The sequence below is a fragment of the Cornus florida genome, unplaced genomic scaffold (genome assembly GCF_030987335.1).
Source record: "Cornus florida cultivar Cherokee Brave unplaced genomic scaffold, ASM3098733v1 CherokeeBrave_3.0.0_Hap2_Chr02, whole genome shotgun sequence".
Classification (NCBI taxonomy): Eukaryota; Viridiplantae; Streptophyta; class Magnoliopsida; order Cornales; family Cornaceae; genus Cornus; species Cornus florida.
The window spans coordinates 11,900,010-11,924,801 of record NW_026775572.1 but is presented as its reverse complement, the minus strand read 5'-3'; the positions used below and the strand labels follow the sequence as shown (position 1 = coordinate 11,924,801).

The window sequence follows — 24,792 nt, the reverse complement described above, 5'->3', positions numbered from 1 at the left end:
TTTTTCAAACAATATTCATGAAAAATTAATAAATTATGTAAATAAAAAATATCTTCTTTTTAATGCAATATATTCATGAAAATTAAGAATTACTTAAATTGTTTCAAACATTTCTATTTAAGATTTTTATTTAAAAAATTAAAAGCACTTTTATGTAAATTTAATGAAGAATATTTCATCAAATTAGTATGAATTTTTTAATAATTTATTTTAACAAAAAAAATATATTAAGTGAAACTCAATAAAAAATGATATTTTGGTCATTTAATGAAAAGTAGGTAAGACAATGGGATATTTTGTAACTAAATGTGATAATTCAGGGAATTTTATGCACAAAACATAGTTCAGAGAGATTATTTGTAAATTTGGACAAAGTTGGGGTTGTGTTTTTTTTTTTTTTTTTTTTTTTTTTTTTTTTTTTTTTTTTGGCACTTTACCCTTATTATAATAATATTACCTTTTTACAACAAGAAAAAACATAATAGTACTCCGTATTAAATTTGTTCATTGACTCAAAGTCAACGGTCTTTCTGTATATGGTTTCATGTATATTATAAACTGTACGAAATAATTGAAAACAACTGATTGGGGGATTTTTAAGAAATGAGTTTACAGCCCAGAGCGCCATATCAGCTAGCGGAGACTTAAGACGCGGGCATGTCAACGCAGTGTTATTCTTTCCATTGCGCTCTCTCTCTCTCTCTCACACAAAAATGAATTTCTTCTTTCATACTTCACATTGGGTCTGAATTCCGCTCATATCTAAAGGTATTAGTCTCTCTCTGAGTAATCATAACAGTTAACTCCTTTGGAGGTAGAGCTATTATTTCTAGATTTGGAGGTTATCAAGTTGAAGAAGATTGCCCAACCTTCTATTTCTCACCATAATTTCAGTAAGACTTCTTTTTATAGACTTACAGAAATAAGTTTATTTAATTTAATATTTCTCGTGATTGCTTTAGTTCACTGAGAATTTCCTTCTATTGCTTTATTTATTTATTTATTTATTTTTTCTGGTCTTTTTCAATGGGAAATTAGCGTGCTACAGTTTTCTTCAAATAACCTAATTCTTGTAAGAATCTACTCATGCAGAAAGTGGAGTTGATAAAGCTGATTGAAAAATGGCATCTTTTGTGAGGATTACAGGTAATTGAGCTGTCTATAGTTCACAATCATATATATTCGTTGCTATTAATTACTCTATATATCTCATATCATAGTCATGCATGTTTAACCTATTCATAATCGATATGAAAACTTTCCCTCACTTTTCCTCTGTTAATTCCCCCTTTTTCTTGCTACCCAAATGACAATTAAAAGCTATAGGGAAATTAATATCCAGAACCCATTAGCCTAAAATATTTGTTTATTAGAGCTGTCTGACTTCTAGTTCTTACAAGTAAATGTGCGACCAAATCATATAATGAAAAAAAAGAGCAAGAGGCTTTTTCTTATTACTAGTCTGCTATGAAGCAAGTGGTTATGTGTTATTTTGAAAATTGCTAATCACTCCCTCGTTGGTGTGAGTGAGTTAACCAACTAGTTAAAAAATAATTGTTATGCAATTTAAATGTTAACAAGCCAGTTGAATTTGCAGTGCTTAACTGACCAATAACTTCGATCTTTATATCACCACTCTTATTTTAATGCAGTTTCGTTAATTTGTTTCCTTTCACTGGCAGTTCTGATGTGGGCTGACATACTAGCAGCGTATGCTATGTGGGTGATGATGACATACTTAACAAATGTTTGGAAACTTAATTTGACACACGCCGCTGCGATTATAAACATTTGGGGGGGTCTAGCCTCCATAATGCCAATTGGCTTTGCCTTCGTTGTAGACACCTTCATGGGTCACTATGCAATGCTCTTGGTGTCAAGTATTGCCTATAGCATTGTAAGTAATAAATCTTTGTTAGATTCTCCTGATTTTCCTTTTTGCTTCAGAGCTCATTTCTTGTTGCCGATAAAGTTTGTAGCATAGTAAAGAAAAAACACTTTAACCCAAACAAATGAACTTGATTATATGCAGGGGTTGGGCTTCTTGGCTATGTCTACACCACCAGTTCTTTCTAAATCCACAGGCAACTGCAGTGCATACCAGCCAGAATGCATCGGTGACGCGCAAAAAATCCTCTATTACACTGCTTTAGCTTTGATAGCCGTGGGGATTTCTGGTCACGCAGTCTCTTTGACTTCATTCTTCAATAAACAAACTACTGACCAGACAGAGGACGATGAATGGAAACTTCCATTTCAATGTGTAGGCATCTTTACTGTGCTCCTTGTCCCCATAATTGGAGGTATTGCACTTCCATATATAAAGCCATGGTCAATCCGGTTTGGAATTCCAGCAATATGCACCGTGGTGGCAACACTTTTATTCTTGAGTGGCTCATGGTCATACAAACATGATAAGCCACAAGGGAGCCCTCTCACAACTGTGTTCAGAGTCTTTGTGGCTTCTGCTTCCAAGATAAGCCATCAATGCCCACAAAATGCTAGTGAGCTCTATGAGAAATGTAACCTTAAACAGCCGGCTGTCCCTCGCAGTGGTGGCCTCAGGTTTTGACTCTCTACCCCTCTTCTACACCAGATTACCCAATAGTTTTCTTTCTAAATCTCACACACGCATTTTAATGTATATAGTAAGAATTGAATCCTTAGTTGCCCCACCATTCTTTAAGGTATCATACTAGTACTACCATGCTTTACTTTCTTTAGCTTAAAGTAAAAGAATCAAAGTACCAATTAATTATTTCTCTAATGATCTATTGTTCTGTTACTGATAAAATAAAAAGAAGATCCATGCTTATTCTTATATAGGGTCCTGAACTAACAACTTAAAATCGTCTTCAGTTCTCAGTTTCAAATTCACTATTGCAACATTGTTAAATGCAGGTGCCTAAACAAGGCTGCCATTGTATTGCCAACACCAACTAAAGAAGAACAAGAGAAAAATAGATGGAGACTTTGTGGTGTTACAGAGGTTGAAGAAACCAAAATTGGTATTCGCATGGTCCCAATGTGCATGACCTTCATTATTTTTGGGGTGGTAATATCTATTGGAAAAACTTACTTCATTGAGCAAGCAAACCACATGAACCGCAAGGTGGGACACTTAACTGTCCCTCTTCCGCTATTTCTAATGTTCTATGACTTTGCAAAGGCACAGTTCACGATAATATATTTCAGCATGGTGTACTGCTTTGGCGGATCGGGATCAAAACGTTATGGTCCCCCAACTGGAATTGCTGTAGCAATGGTATTTTCAGTACTATGTTGTATCACTGCTGCAAAAGTGGAAACTCGAAGGCACAATGTGATTAGGAGCCATGGTTTACTTGACAAGCCGGACGAGAAAATCCCAATGAGCATATTTTGGCTGCTTCCACAGTTTCTCCTCCTTGGCGCCGTTGATGGAATATCTGAAAGTAGCATTGCTAAATTCTTCAAAGATCAAGCACCTCCCTCCATGACAACCTACCTGACATTTTTTACCCATGTGTTATTTGGTCTAGGAATCATGGCTAGTGTTCTTTTTGCATATATAGTAGGTGAGGTTAGTGAGAAGAGAGGGAAACAAAATTGGTTCCAGGAGACCTTAAATAAGAGTCATTTGGATAAATATTATTGGACACTGGCAGTTTTAAGTAGTGTCATTCTGGTGTTGTATATATTGGTGGCATTGTGCTACCCTTATAGAGAATCAGCACCAGAAGATGAGGAAGTGCCACCGAATGGAGATTCTGCGCAACAACCCTATGAGGATAACCCACAGTGTTGCTGCTGTTGTGGCTAGATGTGGATATGCTGTATTATTTAGTGTTGATTTATGTTGTAGTATTTTGCAATTCAACATGTTACATAATGTGTATGATGTTGCAATTCAATTGTTGTATTTTACGTACTTTCTTGATTGGTGTGCTGATTTTTGTCTGAGTTGTTATTGGAGCTCAAGAAAGGGCTGTGTGTGTTACTGTCATGTGAGTGATAGCTGGTCTGTTTGCAGAAAGGATAGGAGTTTCAGTTTTTCAACTTTTTCTTCCTTTGTTTCTTTTTTAGGTGGTGGTGCTGTATATGTGTATGTATTGCTCTATTGTATTTTAGTATTTTTTGTGAGGATGGAGTTCTGCTTTGTATCATGTAATAAGGAGGAATGCCTCCTTTCTTTCTGTACATAATTTGTTTTGAGTAATGAAAACATCTTACTTTTCAAAAATAAAAATAATGGTGGCAATTCTGATGACAGAGAATTTGCATATGGTATATTCTGTTTTTTTTTGTGAACTATGATGACTTTCAGTAGTTAGGGGCTCTCAACATTGAAAACGCTTGGTCGCGCAAGTAAAGCACATGAGCTCTGAGATAGGCAAAGACATTGTTTCCTCACAAGGGGTTTTACTTTAATTTCCTAAACTTAAATATTTCCTGCAAGTTGTGAGAATATCTTTTTTTTTGAAAGAAGATGTAAAGTGAATGAATTCAATTAGGCTGTTATTGTATTGAATTGATTTTGACTCATAAATACTAACTTTTTGTTCATTTATTGAACTAATTGTCAAGAACTCAAGCTTAAAATATGAACATATTTATTAAATGATTGGAACATTGTGAATGCATGCTTGATGTATATTTTTTCTTTTGTAATTTTAAAATTTCTTACAATAAAAAAATCAAACTCAATTTATCCAAAATGACAAAATACCATGATAAATTCTGTTATTATATGTTTAAGAACACAGATTCTATGGAATCAGTTTCTTAAATTTGGAATGAAAAGAAATTAATTCAAAAAAATTTACTAAATATTCACCAAACTTAATATTAATTTGATTCTTTAAAACTCTGAATTTCTTATTTGGAAGGTGACAATCGTCGATTTTATATACTATAATATAGTATGTTGTATACACGGCTAATATATACTAATAAAAAGAGCGCATTTAATTTTTTTTGTTTTACTATGTAGTAAATTTATTTTATTATTATTTTCTATATCCAAAGAAAAGGCTCCTTTCTTGAACGATACACTGGGAGGGGATAGAGAGAAGCCACCACATACAACAAGTTGATTCGAATTGGTAAATCTTCAGCAATGTACGTGATAAAATCGCAGCAAATATCCGGCGAGGCCGGTCGAGAAAGTGATAGTTCACCCATCTGGTTCTGCTCAGCATCGTCGACAACTTCAACAGAGTCGCCAGAGACACCCGCAAGCGTGTCATCGGAGTCCTCCTCGGGAGTTCCTTCAAAGGCATCGTCGATGTATATGCAGGTTCGTCCCCTCAATTTCTGATCTCCTTTTGTCCTTCAGTCTCTTGGCATCTAAACTTGTCCGTCACTTACTCACTGATATCTGCTTCCAATTGAACTATTCACATATTGTATTTCAAATGATTGTTCTCTCTCCATCTTATGTGTTTAAAAGAATTAGGAAGTATGTCTATTATAATTCTTTTGACAAAATATATAATAAAGCATCATTGACGGAATTCGGACGGAGATAAGAAATTTAGGGTTAATGCTACTGAATTTTGTACATGATAGGCACTAATACCAGCAGGTGTGCCGGTTTGTATTATTGTGGTTAAAACTTAAATTTAGGGATTTTTGAGTTTCGGAAGGAAGGAGAGAGAAGCAGTGTCAATAATAACAAAGAAAATAATAGAATCTTTTGAAATCGCTTTTTTTTATTATTTTTTTTAATAAGAATTTTAAAGAAAGATTGTATACTGTACTCTTTATTTGTGCATTTCAAAAGAAAGATTGTCCAAGGCCCAGTTTGGTTGGAGGGTAATGGAACAAAAGGAAACGGAGGGATTGGGTGAAGGTAAGGGAGGGAAATGAAAGATTATGTTTGGTATAGTTTTTTAAAGGAAAAGAAAGGAAATGGAGGGATTCGGAAGGATACAAATTAGGCATGATGTGTTGGTTTTGTTATCTTCCCAAAAATGGGAGGAAAGGGAATGAAAAGCTAAATTTTTTAATGAAATTTTGTTAATGCCAAGTTTGCCCTATTTTTATAAAAAAAAATCTATGGAAAAGGGTGTAGGAGTAAATTCATTAAAATAGTTTCCTTTTCCTTCTTACCCAAGCATGATTACTCTTATTTCCTTTCTTTTCCTTTATTAATCAACCAAACATAAGTGATTAACAATATTCTCTCATTTCACCATAGCCTTGGATTTGAACCTGGATTCCCTCCTGTTTGGAGGGGTCCTGTGCACCGAAACAACGCCCCATGGTGCTCAAAGCAGGTCGCACAGAGCCCTAACACGGTTTCGCATTGGGCTCATTGCCTGTGCACCAAAATGCTGTCATTTGGTGCATAGGATCCCGCCAAACACGAGGGGATTCACTTCCTTAAGATCTTAAGCTTTATTTGGATAAACAAGAGGGAAAAGAAAAGAAATGATAACATTAGTTATGAGTGGAAAAAAAGAATAAAAAGAGAAAAGAAAAGATAACAATAACTTGTATTCCTATCTGGATATATTATGAAGGAAATGATATAATTCTTGTTTGGAAAAGGTAAAGAAGAGAGAAGAAAATAAACTATTTTAACCAATTTACTATCATGCCCTAATGCTAAGGTGGGATCCAAATGTCTTTTAAATTTTCTTCTTTAAAATGTCAAGGTCATTTTCGGTATAATGAAAGTGTCATTTAAGGCTTCTTTTGGATTGATGGAATTGGAAGGAAAAGAAAAGAAAAAAAAGGGAGGGATAGTGATATTTATGTTTGGTTTGCTAATGAGGAGAGAAAATGTTGGCACATAAAAGTGGCAGGCCAATAGTTGGCCACTTCAATGATGACATGGTGTAATAAAAGAGTACGATTGGACTAAATCATGGTTCGAATGATAAGTTGACACATGTTAAACTTGAAAAGGAAAGAGATTCCAATACGCTGGCAGATCAGGAAAGGCAAATATGGAAGAGCAGATTCTGTTCATACTTGGCAGCAGATGGAAGAGCTCTTCCATACGCAGTTCTACCGGACAGAATTAGAGGCAACTTTGGCTGATATATCTCGGCTATGCCAGATTGCCAATGAATCTGTGGAAACGTTTATTGCCAGGTTCAGAAGGGCCAAATTGAAATGTCGTGTATCTCTTCCAGAAAGGGAGTATGTTAGACTAGCCCTTAATGGCCTAGACTTTGAACTCCGGAAGAGATTTGAAGGAATGGAGTTCAGAGACTTATTTGAGTTGGTTGACAGGCCAGCAAATTTGAGTCTATACTCAAAGAAGAAAAAGATAGAAAGAATTCTTCCAAAGGGACTTATTACAAAGATCCTAACTATGAAGTCTTCTCAACAGAATTAAAAGATGATTTAGAAATTAATATGGCAGATGTCCATATCAAGAAGCCATACGTGTGTGAAGTCTTGGTCAAATCGAAATCTTCCACAAGTGGTGGACAAGCATCTACCTCTTCTGCCAAGAAAAGAATGGCCGATTCTGGAAAAGTTTATACTTTTGATCTGTCCAAAACAGAACAAATATTCGATCACCTAATGGCCGATAAACAAGTAACGTTGCCTAAGGGACATATCATTCCTACGACCATTGAGTTGAAAGGAAAAGAATTCTGTAAGTACCATAATTCTTGGAATCATAGTACTAATAATTGCTTTGTATTCCGAAACGTTTTGCAAAAAGCCATAGACGAAGGGACGTTGAAATTCCCAGAAAAGAAACCGGAAGTAATGGGAGTAGATAGTGACCCATTTCCTACTACTGTTACTAGTAATATGATCAGCCTTGCTCCAAAGATTCCAAGGAAGAAGATTGATATTGGAGGTGAGAAGCAGATACTGAAAGTTCCACTCAAGCCGGAACCAGAATCGTCCAGCAGTAAGGTAATAGCAGATTTGGAAAAGAAGTTGAGAAAAGCTCAGATTGCTCTTATTTATGATGACCGATGCCCAGAGCGTCAGGGCCATGATAATAGAAGACAACACCATGATCATAGAAGGGATTCTTATTCTTTCAGAAGAAATATTCATGATCGGCCGATGGATGTACGGCCGATTCATGACCGGCGGAAAGAAGTTACGGTGATACGTTCAGGTCAACACTCTTCTACTTTTAAAAGAAGACCACAGATTCAGTCTGAGGTTTGGGTACAAAAAGGAGATGTTTCACACAAATTTCGAATGGTGAGACCACCTATTATTCTGCTTGAAAGACGGAAGAGGCTGGAACATCCAAAATTCCAGAAAGAAAGGCCTCCAGCCAAGTATGGCCTTACTTGGACTCAGAAGAGGAGGCTACAGCGCAGAAGGGCTGAGGGGCGGAAGAAAGAAGATTCTCAAAACGGTGGTTTTGAATCGGCCGAGAATAGAGATAGGAAAGCAGAGCAGAAACCGGAAGACATGGACATAGCCATTGTCTTTGAAGATGAAGCTACACTCGGGGGGCATGAAACTGATACAGATGTAGATCCCAAGCATGCCCCTAAGTATAGAATTCGTTTTGGAAGTTTTCTGGATGAAGTGGCTTGTAATATGGCTTTTGTTCTACTGACAGTCTTTAAGGCTACTTCATGTAACTACGTGAAGGAAAGTGGAGGAAAGCCTTAAGGAGGAAGAACCACTTAGGTCCACTAATGAAGAAGTGGTAGCTGCTGAGTCAACAATGAAGAATACTAATACGGCCAAGAAAGGATGGGTTACTACGGAAGTGACAAGTGCTGCTGACAAGGTGGTATTTGAAAAACCACTGGCCATGACCCAGCAGTTAAGGCTGCTTTATGTGAAGGTATGGGTAGAAGGACAACCGGTCAACAGAGTTTTGGTTGACAATGGATCGGTTTTGAATGTTATTCCAGTAACTACGTTGAAGTTACTTGGTACAAGCAATGAAGATATTATCCCCAGTGAAGTGAAATGGCCATTAGTGGGTTTAATGGAGGAGCCACTAATACCAAAGCGATTTTACCATTGGAAATTACTATAGGGGGAAGAGCTTAATTTGCCGCATTCTTCTTGATAGAATCAACAACGGCATATAATCTGCTTTTAGGACGGGATTGGATTCATCCCAACATGTGTATACCTTCTTCTCTGCATCAGATGCTGATCTTCTGGGATGGAAGCGAGGTAAAAATAGTGGAGGCCGGTGACAAACCTTTTGTGGCAAAGGTATATTCGGCTGAAGCAATATTATATGATGAAAATTGTGTACCAATTAAGTTTACAGGTACATATAAGATGGAAAGACCAATATTGGCCACCACAAGAAGAAGGTTGGCTGAGGGGGACATACAAGAATTAACGAATGAGATGTCCCGGCCGAGGATTGAATTCCTAAGGTCAGTTGCTGAAAAAACTCAAGTGTTTAATGATGAACAAGGACCACAGTAAAAGGAGGGAAAAAAAGCAGGCTTTTCAGGCCGCTTGTGTTAGATTGAAAGCATACTTGGCTGAGAAAAGATTGGCCAAGCATGAACAATTATTTTCAGAATGTTCGGCTAATATGGCCGAAGTTAAAGTAGATATGGAAGAAAAACTGGACGCAATACAGTTGGAAGATTTGGAATCAGCTCCATGTAGAATGGATGACAGCAAGGCAGAAGTTCAGGATCCATTGTTGGAGGTCAATCTGGGCACGGAAGAAAACTATCAGCCGATTTATGTTAGTGGTTTGCTGGAACCTAGTTATCAGGCAAAAATCATTGACCTATTGAAGGAATATAAAGATTGCTTCGCCTGGAATTATGAAGAAATGCCAGGGCTATCAAGGGAGTTGGTAGAACATGAACTGCCGATTAAAGAAGGTTATCGGCCGTACAAATAGCCTACAAGAAGAATGTCACAGGAAGTTGTGCATAAAGTGAAGGAGGAGATAGAAAGACTGTTGAAGGTCGGCTTCATAAGAACGGCCAGATATGTTGAATGGCTTTCAAATGTGGTGCCAGTTATAAAAAAGAATGGGAAGATAAGCGTCTGCGTGGATTTTAGAAATTTAAATACTGCCACGCCGAAAGATGAGTATCCAATGCCAGTTGCGGATCAATTGATAGATACTGCCTCTAAACATGAGATTATGTCTTTCATAGATGGGCATTCGGGCTATAACCAGATATACATTGCTGAAGAAGATATTCCAAAGACTGCATTTAGATGCCCAGGGTCTATTGGAATGTTTGAATGGATTGTCGTACCCTTTGGTTTAAAAAATGCAGGAGCAACTTATCAAAGGGCAATGAATGCTATCTTCCATGATATGATCGGCCGTTTTTTTGAAGTCTACATTGATGATGTGGTAGTAAAGTCATCGGCCAATGAGCAACACTTAGCCCATTTGAAGACAGCTTTTGAAAGAATGCGAACTCACAAACTTAAGATGAATCCGATTAAATGTGCATTTGGGGTGGTTGCTGGAAATTTTCTAGGATTTTTGGTTCATCGTAGGGGGATTGAAGTAGATCGGAATAAAACCAAAGCCATTATGGATGCTATGGCACCTACTAGCAAGAAGCAGCTGCAGAGGTTCATCGGCCAAGTTCAGTATCTTAGAAGATTTATCAGGCAGGAAAGATCCATGTTTTTTCACCACTATTGAAATTGAAGCCAGAAGAAGAGTTTAGATGGGAAGAAAGGCATCAATATGCCTTTGACAAAATTAAGGAATATCTGGTTAATCCACCAGTTGTAATGCCACCACGGAAGAAATGGCCGCTGAAACTTTATCTATCAGCGGCGGAAGAATCTATTGGCAGTATGCTGGCTCAAGACAATGAGATAGGGAAAGAATAGGTTATTTTTTATTTAAGTAGAACATTGACATCGGTCGAGTGTAGATATACACCTATTGAAAAGCTTTGTTTAGCCTTGTATTTTTCTGCCATGAAGCTGAGAGTATATATGTTGCCGTTTGTGGTGTATGTCATTTGTTAAACTGACTTGATCAAGTATCTGCTATCAAGGCCAATTTTTTTGGCCAACCACCCATCAACTGAAATTGACCCATATGTGTGATGAGTTGGAGGCATCAACAATATTTGAAGTACCATGGGTTTTGATGTTTGATGGTTCTAGCACAAGTGAAGGAGCAGGAATTGGAATTGTAATCATAGCCCCAAACAAAAGAAGGGTATCTTTCTCATTTTTCTTGGATTTTAAATGCTCCAATGATCAAACGGAATATGAGGCATTGATTATAGGTCTAGAAATTTTACTTAAAATGGTTGTGAGAAGTGTACATATCATTGGAGATTCAAATTTGGTGTTGAGTCAGTTATCGGAAGAGTTTAGGTGTCTAATTTGGTAGTTGAGACCATTCCACTCTTTGGCCACTCAGTTAACTGCACAATTTGATGAGGTTAAACTTGAGTTTCGGCCAAGAGAATATAATAAGGATGCTAATAACTTAGCTCAATTAGCTTATGGAATTAGAGTTCCAGAAGGGATGGAAGAAAAGTTAGTAAAGATTACTAGATAAGCCTTCCAACGGCCGAGTTAAGAAGTTCCAACATGGCCGAGTCATTTGCTGTTGATATTCACAACATGGAAGAAGATGATTGGAGGATTTCAATTGTAGCTTTCTAAAAAAACCCACAAAGGAAAACAAGTAGGAAAATTAGAAGAAAGGCTTTTCAGTATATTTTGCTCGACCAGGAACTCTATAAGAAAAGTGTGGAAGATGGTCTCTTGCTCAAATGCCTTAGTAAAAATGAAGCTATCTCTGTTATGGCCAAGAGTCATGGAGGAACTTGTGGAGCACATCAGGCTGGAATAAAGATGAGATGGTTGCTAAGAAGATATGGATATCATTGGCTAGGTATGCTAAGAGATTGTATGGATTATGCAAAGGGTTGCATAGCATGCCAGAAGCATGGGCCGATCCAATGGGTTCCAGCTAAAGAAATGCAATTTTTTGTTAAGCCATGGCCATTTAGAGGGTGGGCTATGGACCTAATTGGAATGATTAATCCGCCATCTTTTGAAGGTCATCATTGGATTATTGTGGCCACTGATTATTTTACTAAGTGGGTAGAGTTAGTGGCCTATAAATCTGTTGATCAAGCAACGGTTATTGATTTTATAAAGAAACATATTTTCCATCGTTTTGGAATTCTAGAATCAATCACTACTGATAATGCAACAGTCTTTCGAGGAAATGAGGTATTAGCATTTGGGGAAGGAGTACAAATGCTAACTTCCACCCCTTATTATGCGCAAGGTAATGGCCAAGCAGAATCTTCCAATAAGATCCTTATAGGGATTATTGAGAAGATGATTGATGAGAAGCCTAGAATATGGCATGAAACACTTTCTGAGGCCTTATGGGCCGATAGAAATTCTAAAAGAGCAAGCACCGAGATAACTCCTTACAAATTAACATATGGGCATGATGCTGTTCTGCCAATGGAGATGGATGTAAGATCGGCCAGACTTGCTTTTCAGAATGACTTGATACCGGCCGATTATGATGAAGCTATGTTAGCAGAATTGGAAGATCTGGATGAGGTACGTTTACATGCTTTAGACCATATAATTGCTCATAAGAAAAAGGTTATGAAGGCTTATAATAAAAGGGTAAGGCCTAAAACCTTTGCGAAAGATGACTTGGTATGGAAGGTTAAACTTCCAATAGAGAAGAATGATCCAAAGTATGGAAAATGATTGGAAGGGACCATTTTTAGTTCATAGGGTGTTATCAAAAGGTGCATATCAGTTGAAAGATTTAGATGGGAAAATGCATTAGAAACCCATCAATGGCCGATATCTGAAACGTTATCGGCCAACCATGTACGAAGTTTTGGAAGAAAAGGAAAACCAAGGTCAGTCCACTTCCTAAGGCTGATCTGGTGGAATAAAGCCATCTTTTGAAGATGGTTCAAAATAAGTTAGCTGTTTTAGATTGATTGAAGTTAGAGTAAACATGTTACATAAAAAGGTAGATTGTCATTCAAAAGGCCAATTATTTATAGCAGATTTTATAAGTCCATCACATGACCAAAAGTTTGGCCTACAAAAAAGCAAAAGGAAATATTGTTCAGAAATTACAAACCCACAAATTTATTTTTGAAATCAGTCCAGATAAGTTTGGATTGATTCAAAGAAGCCACAGCCTGCAGTTTGGACTCTTCCATCTTTGGAAGAACACTTTGAACTTCGGTAAACTGCACCCTATAACCTTCAGTCTCTTTCTTCATTCCATTTAGCTTGGAGCTGAGAGCTTGTTGATCAAGTTGAACTTGAGCTAAGGCTTGTCTAAACTCAAGTTCCTTAGTTTGGAGCCTATTTATTTCTGGCTTGAGAGATTTGAAAGCAACAACACAGCCCTTGAGTTTATCAGTAAGGAAATCTCTTTTCTTGTTCTTCTCTTCCACCTGTGAAATGACAGATAGGGACTCCTGGATAGATTTGGATAAGCTTGGAAGATGAGCTTTGAACGAAGAAATGGTTGATTGAATCTTCACTGAGAAACCTTGGTGTTGGCTAAGTTTATTTAGAGCCATCGAAAGTTCGTTTTCAACGAAAGGAAGATCAGCAAAATCATGTTGAAGAAGGATAAGGTTTCTTTATCTTCTTCAAAAGTGTTGGAAGGACTGGGAACAAGGGCTAAAGCATTGCTGGAAGAAGTCATGCTTTCCTCAACCAAAGACTCAACGGCTTGAAAGTAATCACTGAAAGTCGAGGATGATCCCATGGAAGTGACAACCATGGAAGTTTGAGTTTGGGCAATAGTTTCTTGCACAAGAAAGAGGAGGTTAAGGAAATATGAGAAAACAAAGAAAAGAAATAAAGAGTTACCTTCTTCTAAAGAGAGGGAGATTCAGCTACTTCCTCTGTACCAGAAGCTCCTATTTGGGCGGATTTCCCTACTGGAGGAGTAGGAGGATCTAGATGAACGACAGTAAGAGATGTCTGTTTTTTCAATGGTGATCTTGGAGGGCTTGGTAGATTGGGATCAAGAGGGTTACATGAAGAAGAATCCTGAAAGAATGCTGTTAATAAACAGTAAAAGGAGAAGGAAGAAGAAGTACAAAGTATCAAGAAATACCTTAGCAGAAGATTTTCTTTCAGAGTGGGCAGTTTCTTCACTATCATCTTTTCCTGCAGCTTCATCTTCCTCATAATCATTCTCTTCTCTTTCTTTTTCTTCTTCTTCTTCTGTTTCCATTTTTTCTTCTTTTTCTTTTTCTTCTTCTTCTTCCTCTTCTTCCTCGTTTTCTTCTTTCTCACTTGTTCCTACTTCTTCAATTTCATCTTTCTCTTCTTCCGGATTAGCACTTGGACTTTTTCTCTCTCATCAATAGTTTCTTCAGGAATCGGAAGTTGTCTTCGAACTAGGGGATGTCCAAATCTTGTGGTACCTTTTGGACGGGTTGGTTTAGCAAGAGTCTAATTGTAGGAAAGAATGTGAGTAATTGAATTTATAAATATATAACTTAGGAAGAAGGAAAGAAATTACAAGGTATATACCTTTTTGGCTGAGGAAATCTTTCCTTTGGGAGGCGTTGTCTCGGCTGTTTGACTATGACTCTGAGATGATACTTCCTTTGGAAGATTGGAAGGATCTTGTTCATCATCGGAGTCAACAGGAAGAGCTGACAAAAGAATGAAAAGGTAAATACCTGAGTTTGAATGATTGAGGTTATAATAATGAGTTATTACCTTGTTTGGAACTTGTGCTTCTTTTGGTTTTCTTTAATGGAGAGGCAAGGGTTGCTTTAGTTTTAGCTATCTGTTTCCTTTTCTTGCCACCTCTTTTGGAACTGTTGAGAAGGTCAGTTCCTTGGAAGACAGGATTTACAAATTTGAAAGAACCAAGTTGAGTGGTAATGAGGGAAGAACAATCTGTTTCCCTAGTTTTCACAATATAGGAATACCACCATTTATCAAAGGCAGGATCAGAAGTTGGATCTTCAAAGAAAGGCTTAAATTGGAAGATTTTCTTCAAAGCTTTGAATCTATTACTCACGGTGTTGACAAAATCTTCATCATTGAATTTTACACGAAGATGGAAGGTGCTGTTGAAAGAGGGACACGGCGGCTGAGGAATCATCTGTCGTAAGCCAAACTGCCGGGCAAGCTGAGCAGGGTTGTAGAACTCTACTCCAACTCTGTTATTTTTGGAATACAGAGCGATACTGTAATGAATATCTCTGGCCACCAAAAAGCTGGCCCATATGGACTTTTGTTCTTCTGATAGTTTCTTGGTGGAAATAAGGATAGGAGAGAGCCAGGATGGAGTTTGAATATTGGAAGAAAATGGAAGGAATTGTTAAGGAGTTCTGGTTTGGCAGCCTTGGTAGAAAAAAGTGAAGCAATCTTTGAAAGATTGAGGTTTAGGCATGGCCGAAGCATAACTGAAAGAAATTAAGGCATCATTGGCCGAAGGTCTAACTTTCGGCCCTAGCTTTGGGAAGTAAATCTGAAGCCAGAGTTGGAAGATCCAAAATGGACCACCCATTCTGGAAAAATCAGTTGTAATCAAATCATGAAGACCCCTATAAAGATGAGCCAAAACTAGGGGAGCCAATGCTAAAGAATAACCTTTTAACAAAGCAATGGCTATTTCCACTAGATCTTTGGTAACTTGCAAGGCTGGAACACATAGCACAAATCGATTAAGCCATACAAGTAGAAAGGCAATGTGTTCTGCATCTTCGGCTTGAGGGGTATGCCTTATACAGGCCTGAAGAAAAGGGCAAGCTGCTTCATAAGTTTTTGTACCAGATTCTTTGGTTGGAAAGTTAAAAGTAGTGTCAGGATCATAAAGAAGACAATTTACTTCAGTACCAATGGGTTTTAAGCCAGTCAAGTGGCAGATATCTTTCGAGATAGGAGCCATCATGCCACAGTTTAGATGTAAAGAATTTGTGGTAGAACTCCAAAAGAATAGGGCAGCAAAGAAGAGACTTATCTTGAATTGGGGGTACTTTGCTAAGCTGGATTGCATCGTAAATTTCAAGTTGCTTCCAGCTTTCTCCCTTCAATGGAGTCATCCTATCAACCCAAGCGCTCCAACCTTCAAATGGCGTAACCCAATTTTTTAAGTTAAAAATGGGTAAGTCGCCATTTGATGCTTTTGGAAATTTCTTCAAAAAAGGAAGGGAATCTTCTGCTTGAGGGTAAAAGGAAGTAATTGAAGAGGGAATTTTGGAAGGAAAAGCTGGACCTACAGATTTAACGTCGCCAGGTAGGATGATGAAAGATTCTGGAAAAACCTGATCAGCTGGAAGGCTAGAGATAGCTTTCGCTGCTTGATGTTCATGGGTCGTTGGTAGATCAGACGGTAGAGGTAGGTCGAAGGAAGACTTGCCTTTGGGAGCCATATGAGGAATTGAAGGAACAGCTTCAAGAGAAGAGGAAGGATTTGATACAGAGGGAAGGAGAGACTTTGTTTTAAAGGAGGAAGATGGCATAATAGAAGGTCGGTTAGGTAAAAAGGGGACAAGGGAAAATATGCATTTAATGTTGGTGGTTGTAAAAGTGGCAGGCCATTAAGTAAGAGTGGATGGTTGTCAAATCGGGAATAGTAATCGGTTGAGAAAGAATTTTGGTTGGATGATTGGATAAGGCCTTTACGGATATCTAGGAAATTTCAAATTTTAAATCTTTTCAGGCTTGATCCTGGAAGATAGAAAGTTTCAAAATTGGGGGGCATAATGTTGGCACATAAAAGTGGCAGGCCAATAGTTGGCCACTTTAATGATGACATGGTGTAATAAAAGAGTACAAGTGAACTAAATCATGGTCCGAATGATAAGTTGACACATGTCAAACTTGGAAAGGAAAGAGATTCCAACACGCTGGAGACATTTGGCAGATCAGGAAAGGCAAATATGGAAGGATAATGACAGCTGGCTATCAAGACGTGGGCTGAATGATTTCCTGAAAACAAGGAGGACGTGGGCTAAAGAAGTTTGTAATATATGAAACTTCTATAAACTGACAGTTCAGTTTAGAAGTCCCTACCTTTGAGGAGTATACAATCAATACACGGCTTAAGAAGATAGTTCCTAAAAATTAGGGTTGAGGAGATCGTGGGTTATACAGAATCTATTTCAAAAGGAAATAGACTGAAGGAGTTAAAACACGTAATATATATATATATATATATATATTCAGATAAGTAGTTTGAAGAACGTGGGACACATGGCAACAGCGGAAGAAACTCATAGATCATGGGTATGGAAGTTGGAATTCGGCAGTTGAGCATGAGACAAGTTTCTTGTAAGGAAGGAGTGGGCAGTTGCTTAAAAGGACATGGGTCCTTCTTGTAAGGCTTTAATGCCTATAAATAGTTTGCTTAGGGCTATATTGCAAACTCTCTCAAAGACATCAATCAACATTCAATACTTTTGTATTTCAATTCAAGCAATTTCAATACAAGTCTTTTCAATTCTTTTACATTCATGCACTTACTTTCAGTATTGCATTTCAATTCACTAGATAGCATTGTAGTCTTAACTTAAAGTCCTTTCATCGAAGGCAAATCTGAAACCTCACAATCACTTGATCATTCCAAAGGATCTTCCTTTTTGTTTGACCTCTCTGAATCTTCCGAGATTCTGGCACGCTTGCACATTTCAAGTGTCCCAATTTTGTGGAAACAGAAAATAAAGGATAAGGAGAGATTAAGATGGATGTTTTTTTATCTCAAATATTCTTGTTAGTCCCATACGGGCCGCCCACTATGGGCTGCGATGCCAAAAGCAAGAAAAATCCCATCCGTCTCTTTCCTTTTATACGTCCCCATGTCCCCATGCGCCTAGTACTCAAACATTGGCTCGAGTCATTTTCTTTACCCTTACACTAAAAAAGCAGGGTCACCTTACATCCTTGAACCAATTACCATCTTTTGGCCTCTTCATACGCCGTATGCCTACCTTTTTTGAAACATTTTCGGTCTATGGACTGATATGTGGTACTAAATCCTGGTCACAAGGAGGGCCGTGGTTCGTGACCATCAAACAACTCTTTCTTTCAAATTTTGAATACTTGAACGGTCAATTTCTTTTTCTTTCTTTTTTTTTTTTTTTGGTCTTAACTTCCATGGAAAGGTTTGATCTCAGTAGAGAGAAGAGGGGAGCAGCCAAGTGATTCCTCCCGGTACAAAACCTTTCATACCCCACACTGGATTTACAAGTTGTACTTTTCATTGGTCCCTTCTTATAGTCTTTGGTTGAGGTTAGAAAAAGAAGTGTATTAATTCTGAGAAAATTAATGATATATAGAAAGATATCTAAGTATATATTTTCAATGAAAAATATGGAGCCAGAATGGGGCCAGGGGGGAGCTGCAGCCCCAGGCCCATGCTGGCCCATTAATATTTATTTTTATTTTTTTACATTTTATGCATATAGTTTATAAAATTTTACAAAATGTCCCCCCTTACAATTATTTTTTTCAAAAAATCTCTCTAATTCTTTCTTTATTTTCCTTCTTATTCTCTTCAAAATAAAAATGCATTTCCTTTCTTTTATCAGACCCTATTTTTTTTCCATCAAACATGCATTTCCTTTCTTTTTATTTTCTTAAATTTTTTCTTATTATTCCATGATGTGTGCAGTAACCTTTTTTTCTCTCCTCATTCATTTTTTTTTTTCAATTTTTTTTTATATTTTTTTTTTTCTGTTGTTCTTTAAATTTTGGTACTGGAATTTTATACACTTAGGCCTTGTTTGGTAATCGTTTTCTGTTTGTGTTTTTGTTGGAAATCATTTTCTGTTTTGTGTTTTTGTTGGTAAATTGATGAAAACGATAAAAAAAGTCTCGAAAACACATTTGGTAACGGTTGTTGCGTTTGCATAATATTACATCTTTAGAAAAAGACTCAAATCTAAAAGAAAAAAAAAAAAAAAAAAAAATCATTTTCACTTGTTTTTGCTATTGTAATTGAACAACAACCAATATAATGTGAATTTCATTTTTTTTAAATAATTCATTTTTTTATTTTTTTATGAAGCATTGTGCAACACATTAGTTACCAAACATGTTTTGTTTTGGATAATTCACACCATAAAAAAAAATAATAATAAATAAAAAATTCAGTGATGCTGCTTCATATGAAATCGAAAATGCAAATAAGAATTTGTTGCCAAAAGGACCCTTAAGGTCCGTATTTTATATTTCTGATTTATTTTACAGCAAATTTTTTTCGTGATTTTTTATGACTGCACCAATACTACACTTCCGTTTGTCAGCTGAAAAAAATATATATTTAATCATGTGTTAATATGGCCTCCGAAACAAATTCCAAGCTCTATCCCTGATATTAGCTATATATATATATAGGAGATATAATTAGAAATGGTATTTTTTTTTTGGCTTGTGATAAAGCATTAATAATGAATGTCAGTAATAAAACAAGAATTAGTGTCCATGACACAAACATTTTATGTGTTTAGGCACTAATACCACAAGGTGCTAATATGTTTAGGTTTAATTGTATTGTTAGCCATAGGAATGTCCAATCATATGACCTCGTTGGGCTCGTGCAAATTTTGGCACGTTTGCTGGCATATTTGCAGTGGTCCTTCTCCCCTTAATTGGTTGTATTGCAATTCCATTTATGAAACCATGGTCTCTTCGGTTTAGTACACCGGCCATATGTACGGTGGTGGGCCTGGTGGCAACCCTTCTGTTCTTGAGCAGATCATGTTCAATCACAACTCTGATTAGTCTTTGTGGCCTCTACCTGCAAAATTTTCCATTGACACCCGAGAGATGCTAATCGGCTCTATGAGAAACATTACACTAATTGGTGCCTCACACCCCTGGCCTCAGGTTCTCATTAATTGGACCCATCTATAGCGAACCATCTTGGAGGGCTTCAATATATTTTGTGGGTCAGACTTCATGAAAAGTCAAAATAGGTTAATTGTTATATCATTTTATCAAAATTGACCATGGTGGTAAAATAATTGTGCCATTAGCTCAATGAGGCCAACCAACAATGGGTTCAAACTTAAGTAATTTACTAATATGTATTCAGGAAAAGAAGAAAGAAAGAAAGAAAGAAAGAACACTTCAATGACTGTAATGAATTTGAAATGCAGGTGCTTGGACAAGGGTGCAATCATAGTACCAGCCCAAACTTTAGAGCAACAACAGAGAAATTGACGGAGACTATGCAAGGTTAGAGAAGTTGAAGAAACCAAAGTCACCTTGGGCATGATGCCAATGTAGATGACCTTCATCTTTTGTGGCGTCGTATCATCTATCAGGGGCACTTACTTTGTTGAACAAGCAAATCTTCTGAACAGAAGGTTGGACTCTTAAAGATTCCTCTACCACTCCTTCTAAGGTTCTACAACAAAGGAAAATCACAGTTTCAAATCCTTAATTATCGAAAAAAAAAAAAAATCACAGTTTGCCAGTTTGTATTACAAAATTGCAAATTGCCTTAGGCCAATCCGGATCAAGACAGTATGCACCCGCGATTGGAATTGCAGTGTCAATGATGTTCTCAATGCTATGTTGTATTACTGCTGCGAAAGTGGGGGTTTGATGGCTAGATGTGGTTAAGAGCCATGGTCTAGTAAACAAGCCCGATGAGACGGTCCCAATTAGCATGTTTTGGTTGTTTCCACACTTTCTTCTTGCAGCACTTGATGGAATTTTTGAAAATAGCACTGCTTCTTTCTTCATCGATCGAGTTCCTACAACGGTGATTGGGTACATGCTTCTTTTCACCACTGGTGTATTTGGTGTAGGAATTATGGGCAGTGTCATTTCAATATATATAGTGGGTAAAATTAGTGAAAGGGGAGAACCAAGTTGGTTCCAGAGTACTCTCAATTAGAGTCGTCTTGATAAATATTATTGGACACTAGACTGCTTGTGGTGGCAATTTGGTATGCTTATAGGCAATCTGAACTGGAAGATCTGGACGCTCGGCTTAATTTTCTTTTGTACAGACCTAAATTAAAAACTTTTGTATAATATATTTTATATTCTTTTTGAAATCTGCTAAGGATTTATAGATCAACAAGCTTAATCGCAAGATTGATTGTTGATTTCCAGTTAATCAATGAACCTGATAGGTTAGGCCTCCATATGCCATATCGAGCATTATAACCAAAATTTATAACAAGACAATCAATTTCCATGTGTTATGACTTTGTTAAATACCAATCATATATGTATATCAATATATTTATTTATTTGCACAGCTAAAATAGATATCAATATTGATTTACCACAAACTGTGATGCTTTGACGCTCCATTATTCTTTCAGGTTTGCCTTCTTTTTCTTTTTGCCTTTTCAGGTTTTTCTAAGTAACATTGTGGTCAAAGAATTTTATTTTTTCCACAAAATTACTAGCCCTTACAACTACGTCATTCACTATTGACATCTCAATTTGGTCGTAATTTGATGTCTATTCATCTTATAGAAGATGAAAGGGTGTAAATTTCATTGTCAGAAAAACTGAAAATAAATAAACAAATCAATAAATTGGAGTTTCAGTTATTCCTTGATCGGTGGACATATTATAGTATCTTTGTAATAAAACTCGATTAATTTAGCAACCAAAAAAAAAAAAATTCGTATTTTACGCTGGCAAGACAAAAGCATTTATTCTCTCTAAGGAATTTCTTCTTTCATACTTCACATTGCGATCCGAACTCTGATATCCAAAGGTATTTCTCTCTCTCCCTCTAATTCGCATTTTATCATAATTTTCAGTAGGCCTTCTTAAAAAAAACTCACAAGAATGGGTTCATTTAATTTAATTTTTCTTTAAATTGCTTTAGTTCACTGAGAATTTACTTTCTATTGCCTTATTTTCCACACTTTCTAGTAGCCTCTGTAGTTTTGTAGAACTAATATATTTCTTGCAATCCGCTTCTGCAGAGAGTGGGGTTCATAAAGATAACGGAAAAATGGCATCTTATGTGAGGATTACAGGTAATTGAGCTGTCTGTTCTTCTCAATCATATATATGTATGTATGTATATGTATGTATGTATTCGTTGCTATTAATTATCCTGTATAATCTCATCTGATTGATCCATGTTTTACTTTGCTTCACTTTTCCTGTGTGAATTCCCCTTTTCTTGCCTACCCAAATGGCCACTAAACGCCATAGAAAAAAAAAGACATCTGAACCCATTCAGAGGAATTTTTTTTTTTATTAGAGCTGTCTCATGACATGTAGTTCTTAGACGTTTAATTTGTGACCAAATCATGCACAATGAAGAAAGAGCAAGACGATTTTTCTTATTACTAGTTTGGTGTGAAGCAAGTTGTTATATATTATTTTGAAAATTGCTGACTCTTAGTAGCCTGAGTGAATTAATCGACTACTTTTAAAATAATTCGTATGCAATTTAAATGTTAACTAGACCAATTCTGCTTAAAAAGCCAGCTGAATTCGGAGAGTTTTATCAACTAATAATTTCGATCTTTATAGCAAAACTCTTATTTTACTGTAGTTTCCTTCATTGCTTCCTTTCATTGGCAGTTCTAGTGTGGGCTGACATACTAGCATTGTATGCCATGTGGGTGATGATGACATACTTAACAAATGTTTGGAAGCTTAATTTCACGCACGCTGCTTCAATTATAAACATCTGGGGAGGCTTAGCGTTCATAATGCAAATAGGCTTTGCTTTCCTTGTAGACACCTTCATGGGTAACTATGCAATGCTCTTGGTGTCCAGTATTGCCTATAGCATTGTAAGTAACAACTCTTCGTTAGATTCTCCTGATTTTCCTTTTCCCTCAGAACTCAATTTTTGTTGGTGACATAGTTTGCAGCATATTAAAGAATTAACACTTTACCCCAAACAAATGAACTTGATTATATGCAGGGGTTGGGCTTCTTGGCTATGTCTACACCACCAGTTCTTTCTAAATCCACAGGCAACTGCAGTGCATACAAGCCAGAATGCATTGGTCACACACAAAAAATCCTCTATTACACCGCTTTAGCTTTGATAGCCGTGGGGATTTCTGGTCACGCAGTCTCTTTCGATGCATTCTTCAAGAAACAGACTAATGGCCAGACAAAGGAGGATGGAAGGAAAGTTCCATGGCAATGTGCAGGCCTCTTTATTGTGGTCATTGTTTCCATAATTGGAGGCATTGCACTTCCATATATAAAGCCATGGTCAATCCGGTTTGGAATTCCATCAATATGCACTGTGGTGGCAACACTTTTGTTCGTGAGTGGCTCGTGCTCATACGAACATGATAAGCCACAAGGGAGCCCTCTCACAACTGTGTTCAGAGTCTTTGTGTTCAGGTTTTGACTTTCTCCCCCTCCCTTCTAGATCAGATAACCCAATAGTTTTCTTTCTAGATTTCACCAACATTTATATCTATAGTAAAAATTGAATCCTTAATTTACCCACCATTATTTTTTTGATATCAGACCAACACTACCATGCTTTAATTGCTTTAGCTTAAAGTAGAAGAATCAAAGTACCCAATTAGTTATTTCTCTTAAATGATCTATTGTTATGTTATTATGAAAATAAGAAGATGGATCTTTATTATTATTTAGGGTCTTGACACAACACTGTTGAAATGCAGGTGCATAGACAAGGCTGCCATTAAAAGTGATAGAGAGGTTGAAGAAACCAAAATTGGCATTCTCATGGTCCCAATCTGCATGACCTTCATTATTTTTGGGGTGGTAATATCTATTGGAAAAACCTACTTTATTGAGCAAGCAAACCACATGAACCGCAAGGTGGGACACTTAACCGTCCCTCCTCCACTATTTCTAATGTTCTATGACTTTTCAAAGGAACAGTTGAAGAAAATCGAATACTTCTTTGGAGGATCGGGATCAAAACGTTATGGTCCCCCAACTGGAATTGCTATAGCTATGGTATTTTCAATACTATGTTGTATCACTGCTGCAAAAGTGGAAACTCAAAGGCACGATGTGATTAGGAGCCATGGTTTACTTGACAAGCCGGACGAGAAAATCCCAATGAGCATATTTTGGCTGCTCCCACAGTTTGTCCTTCTTGGCGCCGTTGATGGAATATCTGAAAGTAGCATTAAGAAATTCTTCAAAGATCAAGCTCCTCCGTCCATGACAACCTACCTGAAATTTTTTACCCAGGGGTTATTTGGTCTTGGAATCATGGCTAGTGTTCTTTTTGCATATATAGTAGGTAAGGTTAGTGAGAAGGGAGGGAAACAAAATTGGTTCCAGGACACCTTAAACAGGAGTCGTTTGGATAAATATTATTGGACACTGGCAGTTTCAAGTAGTGTCTTTCTGGTGTTGTATATATTGGTGGCATTGTGCTACCCTTATAGAGAATCAGCACCAAAAGATGAGGAAGCGCAACGGAATGAACATTCTGCTGCTCAACCGCCCTACGAGGATAACCCACCGTGTTCCTGCTGTTGTGGCTAGATGTGGGAGGATATGCTGTATAATTAAGTATGTTGTTGTATTTTGCAATTCAACATGTTGCATAATGTCTATGATGTTGCAATTCAATTGTTGTATTTTACTGATCTATGTACTGTATTGATTGGTTTGCATTGATGTGATAATTGTTTATCTTGATATATATATATATATATATATATATATTTTGTGAGGATGGGTTGTGCTTTATATAATGTAATAAGAAGGAATGCCCCCTTTCTTTTTGTATACGATTGTTTTGAGTACTGAAACAGCTTGCTTTTCAAAAAACTAAAAACTAAAAAATAATAAATAAATAAAACATTTGGTCATTTTTGTGGCAATTATGATGAAATAGATTTTTTTTTTTTTGGTTAGGAAAGTATAGGTTTTTGTGAATATAACTTTTATTATTTAGGAAGCCTCAACATTTATTTATTTATA

At 36.8% G+C, this 24,792-nt stretch overlaps 3 protein-coding genes across 4 annotated transcripts; all 3 read left to right on the top strand.

Moving 5' to 3' along the window:
• Positions 1–585: 585 nt before the first annotated feature.
• On the top strand, positions 586–3,910 carry LOC132293629 (protein NRT1/ PTR FAMILY 5.5-like). Of its 2 annotated transcripts, none has more exons than XM_059791174.1 (5): positions 586–768; positions 1,093–1,146; positions 1,683–1,897; positions 2,033–2,565; positions 2,902–3,910. In XM_059791174.1, the coding sequence occupies exons 2-5, from the start codon at positions 1,122–1,124 to the stop codon at positions 3,800–3,802; spliced, it is 1,674 nt and encodes a 557-aa protein (XP_059647157.1). In that variant the 5' UTR covers positions 586–768; positions 1,093–1,121; the 3' UTR covers positions 3,803–3,910. The 2 variants fall into 2 exon arrangements, with proteins under 2 accessions (XP_059647157.1, XP_059647156.1); XM_059791173.1 differs by having other exon boundaries at positions 586–893.
• A 1,085-nt stretch (positions 3,911–4,995) lies between these two features.
• Positions 4,996–24,457, top strand: LOC132293628 (protein NRT1/ PTR FAMILY 5.5-like). The gene is made up of 5 exons (XM_059791172.1): positions 4,996–5,278; positions 20,028–21,881; positions 22,438–22,652; positions 22,787–23,220; positions 23,511–24,457. Exons 2-5 carry the CDS (start codon positions 21,857–21,859, stop codon positions 24,349–24,351), a joined length of 1,515 nt encoding a protein of 504 aa, XP_059647155.1. The 5' UTR covers positions 4,996–5,278; positions 20,028–21,856; the 3' UTR covers positions 24,352–24,457.
• Positions 11,485–12,636, top strand: LOC132295647 (uncharacterized). Its single transcript, XM_059793951.1, has 2 exons — positions 11,485–11,547; positions 11,629–12,636. The coding sequence occupies exons 1-2, from the start codon at positions 11,485–11,487 to the stop codon at positions 12,634–12,636; spliced, it is 1,071 nt and encodes a 356-aa protein (XP_059649934.1).
• Positions 24,458–24,792: the final 335 nt, after the last annotated feature.

Bases quoted from the DNA above. Each gene is read 5' to 3' on its own strand.
- LOC132293628 (XM_059791172.1), top strand. From the start codon at position 21,857: ATGGCATCTTATGTGAGGATTACAG. The intron at 21,882-22,437 runs GTAATTGAGCTG...TTTCATTGGCAG, and splicing joins ATCTTATGTGAGGATTACAG to TTCTAGTGTGGGCTGACATA. The intron at 22,653-22,786 runs GTAAGTAACAAC...GATTATATGCAG, and splicing joins CCAGTATTGCCTATAGCATT to GGGTTGGGCTTCTTGGCTAT.
- LOC132295647 (XM_059793951.1), top strand. From the start codon at position 11,485: ATGGCCGAGTCATTTGCTGTTGATATTCACAACATGGAAGAAGATGAT. The intron at 11,548-11,628 runs GTAGCTTTCTAA...TTGCTCGACCAG, and splicing joins ATGATTGGAGGATTTCAATT to GAACTCTATAAGAAAAGTGT.
- LOC132293629 (XM_059791174.1), top strand. From the start codon at position 1,122: ATGGCATCTTTTGTGAGGATTACAG. The intron at 1,147-1,682 runs GTAATTGAGCTG...TTTCACTGGCAG, and splicing joins ATCTTTTGTGAGGATTACAG to TTCTGATGTGGGCTGACATA. The intron at 2,566-2,901 runs GTTTTGACTCTC...TGTTAAATGCAG, and splicing joins CCTCGCAGTGGTGGCCTCAG to GTGCCTAAACAAGGCTGCCA.